Genomic DNA, 13839 nt, shown 5'->3' with positions numbered 1-13839 from the left:
TCTTGGACACACCCCCCACCCCCCCGGAGCATTCCTGCAGTGCCGATACCCTCCATCCCACCCCTCACTGAGGGCACAAAACCCACCACCGTCCCCCTCCGTTCTGTTTCCCCCCTCCCAGACATCGAATTTAACGTGACGGGCAACTACGGCAGCCCCATGCACGTCAACCACAACGCCAACTACAGCTCCATGCCCTCCCCGGACATGGACCACACGGACCGCCGGCAGCACGACCAGGCGCGGCGGCCCCTCAGCGTGGCCACGGACAACATGATGCTGGAGTTTTACAAGAAGGATGGGTAGGGTCTTCCCGGTGCCAGGGTTTGGGGAGAGGGAGGTGGTGGCATTGCTGGCACCGTGGTGGGGGAGGTGGCATTGAGCTGGTGGGAGGTCGGGGGGGGGTGTCCTCAGGTGGGAGGACCCCCTGCTTTCCATGCTGGCCTCTTGGGGATGCTCAGGTGAGCCCACCCCCAGCCTGCTGGAGATGGGAGCGGGGTGGCCCATGGCACAGCACCGGGGCTGTGCCGTGATGGGGTTAGGTGCCCTGGTGTCCCCAAGGTCTGCGGGCTCCGCTCCCGGGGGAAAGCTCCCCACTCCCAACCTATGCGTGTGTGTGTGTCCCCAACATGCCACCTCACAGGGACCGCAGCCAGTCAGTTTGGCTCCAGAAACACTCCCAGGGTTGTCCCCATCTCCAAAATATGGCCCCAAGGTTCTTCCCATCTCCAAAACCAGTCCCCGGAGCTCTCACCATCTCCAAAAAAACAGCCCCGGGGCTCTCACCTTCTCCAAAAAACAGCCCCGGGGCTCTCACCTTCTCCAAAAAACAGCCCCGGGGCTCTCACCTTCTCCAAAAAAACAGCCCCGGGGCTCTCACCTTCTCCAAAAAAACAGCCCCGGGGCTCTCACCTTCTCCAAAAAAACAGCCCCGGGGCTCTCACCTTCTCCAAAAAACAGCCCCGGGGCTCTCACCTTCTCCAAAAAACAGCCCCGGGGCTCTCACCGTCTCCAAAAATATGTCCCTGGGGCTCTCCCCATCTTGGAAGAACATCTCCAGGGTTCTCCCCATCTCCAAAAAACATCCCAACCCCTCCCCGTCACCGGCGTAGCCTGGTCCTTGTGCCCCTCCTGCCCCCTCTCTCGAAGCCCTGAGACCTTGTGGCTCCTTCTCCGAGCAGTGGGCTCTCACCCCCTGTGCTGTTGAGTTTTAGGGTGGTTTTTTGGTTGTTTTTTTTTTTTTTAACACTAATAATCGTGTGTTTCTGCCCATGCAGCCTTAGGAAAATCCAAAGGTACTGTATCCTCTGCAGCGGTGCTGGGAGGATACCGGGAGGGTGCTGGGAAGGTGCTGGGGGGTTGCTGGGACCATGTCGGGAGGATGCTGGGAGGATGCTGGTACCTGGGGAAGGGAAGGGTGGCCGATGGGTGACACAAGCGTGTCCCACGCTGCCACCCCTGCCCTATTGCCGTGGAGGTTCATCCCCAGCAGTGTCCTGCTGGAAGAGGAGTTTTTAGGGACCAGACACCCAAAGGAGCCGCGATGTGGTGCCGACGGGACCCTTCCCCTGGATGGGTGCTGAGAACCTGTCTCTGTGTCCTCCCCCTCAGCATGGGCGTCAGGGTGATGGACACCTCGTGGGTGGCTCGTCGAGGTACCTCGGGGGTGCGCAAGGCGTCCTCCACCCCGCCGGCTGCTCAGCCCCCCGCGCCGCCCGCCGATCTCCCCACCACACCCCACTCGCCCATTCCCGAGCAATCGCCGGATATTTCAGCTACCCCTTCCCCGCTTCCCACCAGCTTCGGCTTCCCCCCGGGAGCCGAGCGGACAAGGTAAGGCCACCGGCACCCCCGTGTCCCCAACGGGCATCGTCCCCATGTGTGAATCCAGCAGCAAAACAACCCCATACAGCGGGACAGGATGCTCAGCATCCCTGGGAGAGGAGCAGCATCCCAGGGACAGCGGGAGGAGAGAATGCTCAGTGTCGTTGGGAGAGGAGCAGCATCCTGGGGACAGCGGGAGGAGAGGATGCTCAGCATCCCTGGGAGAGGAGCAGCATCCCAGGGACAGCAGGAGGAGAGGGTGCTCAGCATCCCTGGGAGAGGAGCAGCTTCCATGGGAGAGGAGCAGCATCCCAGGGACAGCTGGAGGAGAGGGTGCTCAGCATCCCTGGGAGAGGAGCAGCTTCCATGGGAGAGGAGCAGCATCCCAGGGACAGCTGGAGGAGAGGGTGCTCAGCATCCCTGGGAGAGGAGCAGCTTCCATGGGAGAGGAGCAGCATCCCAGGGACAGCTGGAGGAGAGGGTGCTCAGCATCCCTGGGAGAGGAGCAGCATCCCTGGGAGAGGAGCAGCATCCCAGGGACAGCAGGAGGAGAGGGTGCTCAGCATCCCTGGGAGAGGAGCAGCTTCCATGGGAGAGGAGCAGCATCCCAGGGACAGCTGGAGGAGAGGGTGCTCAGCATCCCTGGGAGAGGAGCAGCTTCCATGGGAGAGGAGCAGCATCCCAGGGACAGCTGGAGGAGAGGGTGCTCAGCATCCCTGGGAGAGGAGCAGCATCCCTGGGAGAGGAGCAGCATCCCAGGGACAGCAGGAGGAGAGGGTGCTCAGCATCCCTGGGAGAGGAGCAGCTTCCATGGGAGAGGAGCAGCATCCTGGGGACAGCGGGAGGAGAGGATGCTCAGCATCCCTTGGAGAGGAGCAGCATCCCTGGGAGAGGAGCAGCATCCCTGGGAGAGGAGCAGCATCCCAGGGACAGCAGGAGGAGAGGGTGCTCAGCATCCCTGGGAGAGGAGCAGCTTCCATGGGAGAGGAGCAGCATCCCAGGGACAGCTGGAGGAGAGGGTGCTCAGCATCCCTGGGAGAGGAGCAGCTTCCATGGGAGAGGAGCAGCATCCTGGGGACAGCGGGAGGAGAGGGTGCTCAGCATACCCGGGAGAGGAGCAGCATCCCGGGAAGAGGATGCTCGGGCTTTGTCCCCATGTGTGAATCCAGCAGCAAAATAACCCCACAGCTGCGCCAGACGCAGCGGGACAGGATGCTCAGCATCCCCAGGAGAGGAGCAGCATCCCGGGGAGAGGATGCTCAGCGTCGTTGGGAGAGGAGCAGCATCCCAGGGACAGCTGGAGGAGAGGATGCTCAGTGTCGCTGGGAGAGGAGCAGCATCCTGGGGACAGCGGGAAGAGAGGGTGCTCAGCATCCCTGGGAGAGGAGCAGCATCCCTGGGAGAGGAGCAGCATCCCTGGGAGAGGAGCAGCATCCCAGGGACAGCGGGAGGAGAGAATGCTCAGTGTCGTTGGGACAGGAGCAGCATCCCGGGGGCAGCTGGAGGAGAGGGTGCTCAGCATCCCTGGGAGAGGAGCAGCTTCCATGGGAGAGGAGCAGCATCCTGGGGACAGCGGGAGGAGAGGATGCTCAGCATCCCTTGGAGAGGAGCAGCATCCTGGGGACAGCGGGAGGAGAGGGTGCTCAGTGTCCCCGGGAGAGGAGCAGCATCCCTGGGAGAGGAGCAGCATCCCAGGGACAGCAGGAGGAGAGGGTGCTCAGCATCCCTGGGAGAGGAGCAGCTTCCATGGGAGAGGAGCAGCATCCCAGGGACAGCTGGAGGAGAGGGTGCTCAGCATCCCTGGGAGAGGAGCAGCTTCCATGGGAGAGGAGCAGCATCCCAGGGACAGCTGGAGGAGAGGGTGCTCAGCATCCCTGGGAGAGGAGCAGCTTCCATGGGAGAGGAGCAGCATCCCAGGGACAGCTGGAGGAGAGGGTGCTCAGCATCCCTGGGAGAGGAGCAGCATCCCTGGGAGAGGAGCAGCATCCCAGGGACAGCAGGAGGAGAGGGTGCTCAGCATCCCTGGGAGAGGAGCAGCTTCCATGGGAGAGGAGCAGCATCCTGGGGACAGCGGGAGGAGAGGATGCTCAGCATCCCTGGGAGAGGAGCAGCTTCCATGGGAGAGGAGCAGCATCCTGGGGACAGCGGGAGGAGAGGATGCTCAGCATTCCTGGGAGAGGAGCAGCATCCCCGGGAGAGGATGCTCGGGCATTGTCCCCATGTGTGAATCCGGCAGCAAAATAACCCCACAGCTGCGCCAGACGCAGCGGGACAGGATGCTCAGCATCCCCAGGAGAGGAGCAGCATCCCGGGGAGAGGATGCTCAGCGTCGTTGGGAGAGGAGCAGCATCCCGGGGGCAGCGGGAGGAGAGGATGCTCAGCATCCCTTGCAGCCACTGCCATGTCCCCATCCCGCCGGCCCCGAGGGAACCGTGGTGCCTTCAGGGATTTTCCTGCACGTCCCCTGCCCTGCTCGCGGTGGGTGTCATCGGTCTGTAGCGAAATTTGGGCTGGTGAGGTGCGAGGAAGGTGCGAGGAAAAGCCCAAAGGAGCCCGGAGTCCCCCGAGCGAGCTCCGGTCTGTGTCCGAGTTTAATTTGCACGGACCAAGTGGGGGAAAGCACCTAAATTCCACTTTTCTGTCGTGTCCCCCCCCCCCCCCAAAAAAAAAAAAGAGGAGCCAAACTTTACAGCTGCCCGCTCTGTCCCGGGGTGCACCCATGGGTGGGAGGTGGCAATCACGGGGGGGGGGGGACAGTGGGGGGGGGGGGGGGGGGGGCTTCAGCACCATCAGGGCTCCGCCACCGCTCTCCCCTCCCCCGGCCAACGCTTCTGCTCTTTTATCATTTTTTCTTGTTTTTTTTTTTTTTTTTTTGGCTTTTTGATGGTGTTTCTGGACGTTTTGCAGCAGGGGGGACCTGGCGTCTGCCTGGCTGGCTGGCGGCTCCAGCCCCCCCCGCCCCATGGAGGAGCGGGTCCCCATGTCCCCCTCCTCCTGGCCCCGTCCCCCCCCCTGGGCTCAGCCCCTCTGGCCGGGCTGCAGCCGGAGCCTTCCTCCCCCCCTTCCCTCCTCCTCCTCCTCCTCCTCGCTGCTCGCCCCTCACCCCGGCTCCAAGCCTTGTTCCCTTCACCGCTCCCCCCCTCCGTGGCACTGCCACCCGGTCGGGGTCCCCCTCGCCGCCCCCCCGCTCCCCCGGGGCAGCCGCCCCCCCGCAGGACCCGACCCGGCGAGGTAACGGGGGGGGGAGCGGGGGGGGGGGACACCAAGAGGGGGGGGGTCCCGCAAGAGGGCTGAGGGGCTGAGAGCTGCCGAGGCGGGAGTTAAACCCCCCCCGGGGGGGACCCACACACCCCCCCCCACCCCACCCCCCCCGGGACCCCCCGGGGGCTGCGCCTGGCGGGGTGCGCGGGGGGGGGGAGGGGGGCGGAGGATGGAGTTGGGGGGGTGGGGGCGGGAAGGACCTCACGGCTCTGCCTTCTTCTTCCTTCTCTTTTTTTTTTTTTTTAATTTTCCTTTTTACTTCTTAATTTTTAAATGTTTATGTTTTAATAATTTTTAATTTTGGTTTTAATAATGTTTTTCTTTTTATTTTATATAATGTAATTTTTAACTTATTTTTATTTGTTATTTATTTTTAATGTTTTTTCTTTTATTTTTCTTATTTCATTCTATTCATTTTGGTTTGCGTCTTAATTTTTTTCTCAACTTATTTTTATTGCTTATATATTTTTTTTTTCATTTTATTTTTTCTTTTCTTTTTATTATTTCATTCCATTCAATTTTGGTTTGCCTCTTACTTTTTTGGTTGTTTTTTTTTTTCCCAATTTATTTTTATCTTAATTCGTTGATTTTTTTAATTTTACATTTTTAAATTTTTATTTTACTTCTTATTTTAACTTGTATTTCTTTTTTTTTTTAATTCTTTTGCATATTTTTTTTTTAATTCTTTTGGATTTTTTTTAATTCTTTTGCATATTTTTTTTAATTCTTTTGGATTTTTTTTTATTCTTTTGCATATTTTTTTAAAAATTCTTTTGGATTTTTTTTTAATTCTTTTGCATATTTTTTTTAAATTCTTTTGGATTTTTTTGTTTATTCTTTTGCATATTTTTTTTAAAATTCTTTTGGATTTTTTTTTTAAATTATTTTGGATAATTATTTTTTTTTCTTACTTCCTTGTTTCTCTTCTTTTTTTTTTATTCCATTTCTTCTCCTCTCTCTTCCCCCCCCCCCCCCCCCCGGCTCCCCCCCAGCACTTTAAAACCCAAGGAGCCCTCCCCGGGGGCCGGCCAGCCCCGCGGCAGCCCCGCCCCGGGCAGCGGGCCGCCCCCCCCTCCCGCCGAGCACAGCCCGCACGCCCTGCGCAAAGGTAGGAGCGGGGCCGGGGGGGGGGGGAGGGGGGTGTCCCCACTCGGTGTCACCCCCCCGCACCCTGACACCCCCCCCCCCCCTTATCTGTGTCTCGCAGTGGCCAAGAAACTGGCGCCCATCCCTCCGCGGGCGGCCGCGGGGGAGCAAGGGGGGGGGCAGCCCTCCCCCGCCAGCCTCTCCCCCACCCCCCCCAGCACCCCCTCCCCCTACGGCCCCCCTCCCCCCGCCCCCCCGGGGCCCTGCTTGCCCCCCGCCCAGCCTTCCCCCCCCCCGCCTCCTCCTCCTCCTCCTCCTCCTCCTCCGCCCCCCCCGCTCTTGGCCGCCCCCAAATCCCGGCCCACCCCTAAACCGCGGCCGCGGCCCTCGCTGCCCCCCCCGCCCCAGCCCCCCCCGGCCGCCCCCGGCCCCCCCCCGCCCCCGGAGCTGCCCCGCATGGACGCCGCGGGCCCCGGGGACGGCGCGATGACAGGTAACGGGGGCTGCGGGGGGTCGGCGGGGGACAGCCACACAACGGGGGGGACGGGGGGGGGACGGGAGAGAGGGGACGCGGGGGAGGGACACACCGCGACACCACGACGCCAGCTGCTTGAGTCCCCAGGTTGGGTGGTGGTGGCCCTGGGAAGGTGGCAACATCCCTGGGGGATGTCACCGGGGAGGTGGCAGCATCCTCCGGAAGGTGGTGGTGGCCCTGGGAAAGGTGGTGATGTCCCCAGGAAGGTGACAATGTCCCTGACAAGGTGGAACTGTCCCCAGGAAGGTGGTGATGTGGTCAAGAAGGTGGCAACGTCCCTGGGAAGGTGGTGATGTCCCCAGGAAGGTGGTGATGTACTCAAGAAGGTGGCAACGTCCCTGGGGAGGTGGCAGTGTCCCTGGGAAGGTCATGGTATCCCAGGAAGGTGGTGATGTAGTCAAGAAGGTGGCAGTGTCCCTGGGAAGGTGGTGATGTCCCCAGGAAGGTGACAATGTCCCTGACAAGGTGGAACTGTCCCCAGGAAGGTGGTGATGTGGTCAAGAAGGTGGCAACGTCCCTGGGGAGGTGGTGATGTCCCCAGAAAGGTGACAATGTCGCTGGGAAGGCGGTGATGTCCCCAGGAAGGTGGTGATGTACACAAGAAGGTGGCAACGTCCCTGGGGAGGTGGCAGTGTCCCTGGGAAGGTCATGGTATCCCCGGAAGGTGGTGATGTAGTCAAGAAGGTGGCAGTGTCCCTGGGAAGGTGGTGATGTCCCCAGGAAGGTGACAATGTCCCTGACAAGGTGGAACTGTCCCCAGGAAGGTGTTGATGTACTCCAGAAGGTGGCAGTGTCCCTGGGGAGGTGGCAGTGTCCCTGGAAGGTGATGATGTGCTTGGCAGTGTGGCAACATCCCTGGGAAGGTGATGATGTCCCTGGAAAGGTGGAATTGTCACTGGGAAGCTGGCAGCATCGTCAGGAAGGTGATGGTGTCCCCAGGAAGGTGGCAGTCTCTCTGGGAAAGGTGGTGATGTCCCCAGGAAGGTGGTCAGTGTCCCAGTGACCCTGGGAAGGTCATGGTGTCCCCAGGAAGGTGACAATGTTCCCAGAAAGGTGGAAGTGTCACTGGGAAAGTGGCAGCATCCTCAGGAAGGTGGTGGTGTCCCCATGAAGGTGACAGTGTCACTGGGAAGGTGTTGATATCTCCAGGAAGGTGACAATGTCCCTGACAAGGTGGAACTGTCCCCAGGAAGGTGGTGATGTACTCGAGAAGGTGGCAGTGTCCCTGGGAAGGTGGCAGCACTACAGGCAATGTGGTAGTGTCCCTGGAAGGTGATAATGTACTTGGAAAGGTGGCAACATCCCTGGGAAGGTGATGATGTCCCCAGGAAGGTCATGGTGTCCCTGGGAAGGTCATGGTGTCCCCAGGAAGGTGGCAATGTCCCTGGAAAAGTGCAAGTGTCACTGGGAAGCTGGCAGGATCCTCAGGAAGGCAGGGATGTCCCCGGGAAGGTGGCAACATCCCTGGGGAGGTGATGGTGTCCCCAGGAAGATGACAATGTCCCCGGAAAGGTGGAACTGTCCCCAGGAAGGTGGCATTGTCCCCAGGAAGCACCACGAGCCTGTGCCGCTGTTCCTACTGCCCTGACCTGGGGTTTGTTGGTGTCCCCCAGCGGTGTCCCTGCAGCAGCGGGGGCTGCAGCGATTGAGGGGGACAGTCAGGGTGATGCTTTGGAAATGCCAGGTGGCATCGGGGGACACCAGGGGACACGGAGGCCGGGGGAGTGTGGGGCCAGGCACAGCCGGGAGCCCCCCCGGCTCTGACCCAGCCGGCCATGGGGGCTCTGCTCCCCCGTGTGCCCGCGGGGTGGGACAGCGCGGGTGGCAGCGAGCCCCCAGGGACCCCGCAGAGCTGGGGGCAGCCGTTCCCCGGGCAGGCGGCACTGGCATCGGGGCGGCACTGGCATCGCACCCTGGCGTCGCACCCAGGCACCAGCACAGCACTGCAGCCCAGCACCGCTGTGGCTCTGGCACTGCGCCTTGGCGTTGCATGCCAGCGTTGCACCCAGGCAGCGGCGCAGCCCTGACATGGCACCCGGGCGCCGCAGCCTGGCACGGCTGCAGCCCTGGCGTTGCACCCGTGAAGCTCCGGCGTTGCGTGCAGGCATCGGTGTGGCCCGGGCATTGCACACTGGCATCGCATCCTGGCATGGGTGCAGCCCCAGCATCGCACCCTGGCATCGGTATTGCACGCAGGCATGGGTGCAGTCCCGGCATCGCACCCTGCTGGCATCGCACCCTGGCATTGATATTGCACTCAGGCACGGGTGCAGCCCCAGCATCGCATCCTGGCATGGGTGCTGCCCTGGTATTACACCCTGGCATGGGTGCAGCCCCATCATCGCATCCTGGCATGGGTGCAGCCCTGGTATTACACAGTGGCATGGGTGCAGCCCTGGCATCACACCCGGCATGGGTGCAGCCCTGGTATTGCACTCTGGCATCGGTATTGCACGCAGGCACGGGTGCAGCCCCAGCATCGCATCCTGGCATTAATATCGCACGCAGGCATGGGTGCAGTCCCGGCATCACACCCCGGCATGGGTGCTGCCCTGGTATTACACCCTGGCATGGGTGCAGCCCCATCATCGCATCCTGGCATTGATATCGCACGCAGGCATGGGTGCAGTCCCGGCATCGCACCCTGGCATGGGTGCAGCCCTGGTATTACACAGTGGCATGGGTGCAGCCCTGGCATCACACCCGGCATGGGTGCTGCCCTGGTATTGCACGCAGGCATGGGTGCAGCCCTGGCATCGCATTTTGGCATTGGTATTACGTGGGCATCGCAGCGGGGCGTGGGTGCAGCCCCCCGCCCTGCGCCCGCGGGAGCTGCTGCCCCGGCAGTGTCCCCGCGCCAACAGCGCAGCCGGGCAGGCGCAGGCAGAAGGGCTTTTCCTACCCGGGGGTGGGTTGTTCCGCTGTCAGCATGGGACAGCGGGGACACTGCCTGCCGCGGGCTGGGGGTCACCCTCTGTCCCTTGGCACGTGCCACCTCGCCCTGCGGGTCCCCTGGGAGAGGGGACGGCGGTGCCACCTGCGCTCGGTGGGAGGAGAGCAGAGCACCGTGGGGGAAAGGCAGCGTGCGGGGACAGTGGGGACATCAGGGCTGGTGTCACAGGCTCTGGCTAGGCTGGGGTGACATAGAGCAGGGACCCATGGTGACATCCCTGGTGGTGGCACTAACATCACAGCAAGGCTGGCAAGGTGTCCTGCCACCGCGGCGTTCCCCCTGACTCTGCCCTCCCGCAGGTCTGCTCCGTTTTGAGGTCCCCTCCCTCCACGTCCCCCCGGATGCCACCCTGTGCCGGGACCCACCGGAGGCACCGCAGAGACTCTCGGGGCCGGGCCCGGCCGCCCGGCAGGAGGAGGAGGAGGAATCGGAGAGCACAGCCCTATGACAGTGTCCCTGTCCCCAAGCTCATCCTTAACGGCACCCAGGGGCCAGCACCGGCCACCGGCACCGAGGGCCACCGGCACGCCAGTTTCGGGTGGCAAAGCGCCCAGTTTGGAGGCGGTCGCTGTTCTTTATTTCATTATTATTTTTTTTTTTTTTCGCCTTATCCAGACTTTGCCTTTCGACCGGGTGCCTGCGCTCCCCCCACGCCGCCGCCCCGCAGCACCCACGGTCCTGGGGCGATGCCACCATCTCTTCCCATACCCCCGACGGCAGGTGCCACCGGCTACCGGCCGGGTGACAACAACCTCACCGGCGCTTTGCAGCGGGATTTCATTTCTTCGGCTTTTTCCCCCTCCGCTTGTTCGCCGGAGCAGGATGGGACCTGACCAGCAATAACCTAGGGACGCAGGATGCGGCCCCCCCCCCCCTCCCCTTCCCCAGCTCTCGGGGCGCCGGCGGGCGAGGGCGCGCGTCCCTTGGCACCCGCTGTCCCCGGGGGTTGGTGGCTTTGGTCGTGCATGCGAAGACAAATTAACCTTTTATCCTTTCCAGAGAGATAAGAGAGAGAGAGAGGTATATATATATATATCAGCAGAGATATATATATATTATATATTTGTATAGAGAGAGAGGAAAAAAAAAATATATAGAGAGAGATTTGTTTTATTTGGAGCCATTCCCGCCCACCCGGTGCACAGAGGGAGGATGGAAATGGCAGCGCTTCGCCCCCCCCCTGCCCCGTCCCGCTCGCGCCGTGCCCCTCGCCCCCGGCGGGCACCCGGGGGCCTCAGCACCCCGAAGCAATCAATAAATCCGTGTGCCACTCGCTGTGAACTGCCCGGCAGCGCTGGCGTTTGGTTAATGCCCGGCGGCACCGGCGACACCGTGCCCGGCCACCGTGGCGGCGGTTGGGGGGGGTGGGAGGGGGGGTTTGGTGGGAGGATGTGGGGTTTTGGGGGGAGGGGAGGGGTCTGTGAGGGATGTTGGGGGTACGGTCCTGTAGGATGGGGCGGCGCCAGGCGTGGGGTGGTCCCAGCGTGGATTTGGGGTGGTGCCAGTTTGGATTTGGGTGATCTGAGCTCGGCTTTGGGGTGGCCCCGGCACAGATTTGGGATGGTCCCAGTTTGGATTTGGGTGATCTGAGCTCGGCTTTGGGGTGGCCCCAGTTTGGATTTGGGTGATCTGAGCCCAGATATGGGGTGGCCCCGGCATGGATTTGGGATGGTCCCAGTTTGGATTTGGAGTGGTGCCAGTTTGGATTTGGGTGATCTGAGCTCAGCTTTGGGGTGACCCCAGTTTGGATTTGGGTGATCTGAGCCCAGATATGGGGTGGCCCCAGCACAGATTTGGGATGGTCTCCCAGTTTGGATTTGGGTGATCTGAGCTCGGCTTTGGGGTGGCCCTGGCATGGATTTGGGATGGTCCCAGTTTGGATTTGGGGTGGCCCCAGCCTGAATTTGGGGTGATCTGAGCCTAGATATGGGGTGGCCCCGGCAAAGATTTGGGATGGTCCCAGTTTGGATTCAGGGTGGTCCCAGTTTGGATTTGGGGTGATCTGAGCGCAGATTTGGGGTGACCCCAGCGCAGATTTGGAATGGTCCCAGTTTGGATTTGGGGTGATTTGAGCCCAGATATGGGGTGGCCCCGGCGCAAATTTGGGATGGTCCCAGTTTGGATTCAGGGTGGTCCCAGTTTGGATTTGGGGTGATCTGAGCACAGATTTGGGGTGACCCCAGTGTAGATTTGGAATGGTCCCAGTTTGGATTTGGGGTGATCTGAGCCCAGATATGGGGTGACCCCGGTGCAGATTTGGGATGGTCCCAGTTTGGATTCAGGGTGGTCCCAGTTTGGATTTGGGGTGATCTGAGAGCAAATATGGGGTGGCCCCAGCGCAGATTTGGGATGGTCCCAGTTTGGATTTGGAGTGGTCCCAGTTTGGATTTGGGGTGATCTGAGTGCAGATTTGGGGTGTTCTCAGCCTGAATTTGCACTGGTCTCGAGCCCAATTTGGGGAGGTCCTAGCCTGGATTTGAGGTGGTTCCAGGCTGCGTTTGGGGTGGCCTGAGCCTGAATTTGGGGTGGTCCCAGCCCAGACTGGTGCCCGCTGATGGACTGAGGACAGAGGCTGCTGGAAGGCGCTTTGCTGTGAGAAATGGGGCATAACGAGGGTTTAGGTGACGAAATGATGGGATTTGCTCTCTGTGAGCTGCCGCGGTCCCAAGGGATGTGGCAGCATCAGGCCTGGGATGGTCTCAGCCTGGATTTTGGGTGGTCCCAAACCCAGAGTGGGCACCAACCCAGTTGCGGTGGGTCCTTGCCTGTGTTTTGGGACCGAGCAGCATGCGTGCGGAGGGGAATGTCGTTCGGCGGTGGAGGACGGGCAACAGAGGGGTTGTATGGCACAAGGGGGTCCCCCAGACTGGTGGGACTGGGTGGGGGAGCCGGGATCCCGCTTTGCAGGATACGGAGGGGTACGGGGAGGGGATGCTCGGGGGGATGCTGCTGCCTGGGGAGGAGCGAGGTGGTGTGGAGCACCTCGGAGCCATCACACCTACGGGCAGACGCGGGTGCCGGGAAAGGTAAGATGCTGTGCCCACACCCCCAGCCTGGGGGTTCCTCTGGTGGCAGGGAGATTGGAAATCCCCCACCCCAAAAAGGGTTGTACGACCCCAAGCAACCCCTGAGCTCAGCACCATTCCCCCAGTACCCCGACGGCGGTGCGATGCTCCTGAGCTGAGGTTGGATGTGGGGCTCACTCGTGGGATGCAGGAGCTGCTGAGGTTCTGCAGTACGTGACATGCCACCAGGCGCCCCAGGGCCACCTCTGACACCAGCTGCTCTGGGACCTGGAGGGTGTCAGGGACACTTGGGTGGGTGCTCTGGATGTTGCAGGGAGCCAGAAGGTCTCAGGTGTTCGGGTTGGGTCATAAAGGCGGTGTCAAATCCCCACCCAACAGCATCTCTCGGAGCACCTACCACCCTTCAAACCCAACAGCCTTTGGCAATGGTGGCAAAGCACTGGGCAGCACCGGCGTCCCTCCCAGCTGCCTTCCATCCCCATGGCACGGCACCCCATGGACACTGGCGTCCCATGGGATCCCATGGCCGGTGACAACCCGTAGGCAGGGAGATCCCATGGCCAATCACACCCTGCGTCCAGTGGCATCCCATGGTCAGTGCCCTGGGCAACCTGCTGTGCCCAGGGGTGCCGCTTGCCTGGGTGACACACAGGTGCCAAATCTACGTTTGTCCCCTGCTGCAAAGCAAAGGTCACAGCCACGGCATGAGTGGTGGCACATCAAGGGCCTTAACCTGGAGCAGCCCTCCAGCAAGGGATGGTCTCCTCCACCTCAACCCAATCCTATTTCCTCCATCTCTACTTCCACCTCCATCTCCTCCAGTTCTACCTCCATCTCTGTCCCCGCCTCCTCCATCACCTCCACCTCTATCCCACCCGATCCACCCCCACCTCTACCTTCATCCCCTCCACCCCAATCCTACCTCCTCCACACCCATCTCAATCACCTCCACCCTGATCCCACCTTCATGTCTACATCCGGCACCTTCTTTCTCCCTCCACTTCTGCCTCCATGTCCACTTTGAACCCACCTCCTCCACACCCATCTCAATCACCTCCACCCAGATCCCACCTTCATGTCTATGTCCAACACCTTCTTCCTCTCCTCCATTTCTGCCTCCATGTCCACTTTGAACCTACCTCCTCCACCTCCAT

At 61.0% G+C, this 13839-nt stretch overlaps 1 protein-coding gene across 1 annotated transcript in view; it reads left to right on the top strand.

Moving 5' to 3' along the window:
* Positions 1 to 10107, top strand: part of ARHGAP44 (Rho GTPase activating protein 44) — a gene marked incomplete at both ends in the record, with an annotated part of 39602 nt that extends 29495 nt beyond the window's left edge. Inside the window, 6 exons of the mRNA XM_082491969.1 lie at positions 122 to 302; positions 1278 to 1295; positions 1612 to 1833; positions 6078 to 6193; positions 6293 to 6664; positions 9959 to 10107. Coding sequence (XP_082348095.1) covers positions 122 to 302; positions 1278 to 1295; positions 1612 to 1833; positions 6078 to 6193; positions 6293 to 6664; positions 9959 to 10107 — 1058 coding nt within the window. The remainder of the gene's footprint in view (positions 1 to 121; positions 303 to 1277; positions 1296 to 1611; positions 1834 to 6077; positions 6194 to 6292; positions 6665 to 9958) is intronic.
* Between the last annotated feature and the right edge of the window lie 3732 nt (positions 10108 to 13839).

The sequence above is a fragment of the Vanellus vanellus genome (assembly GCF_965231255.1).
Source record: "Vanellus vanellus genome assembly, chromosome: 17".
NCBI classification, from domain to species: Eukaryota; Metazoa; Chordata; class Aves; order Charadriiformes; family Charadriidae; genus Vanellus; species Vanellus vanellus.
This window is presented reverse-complemented; position numbering and strand designations above follow the sequence as displayed.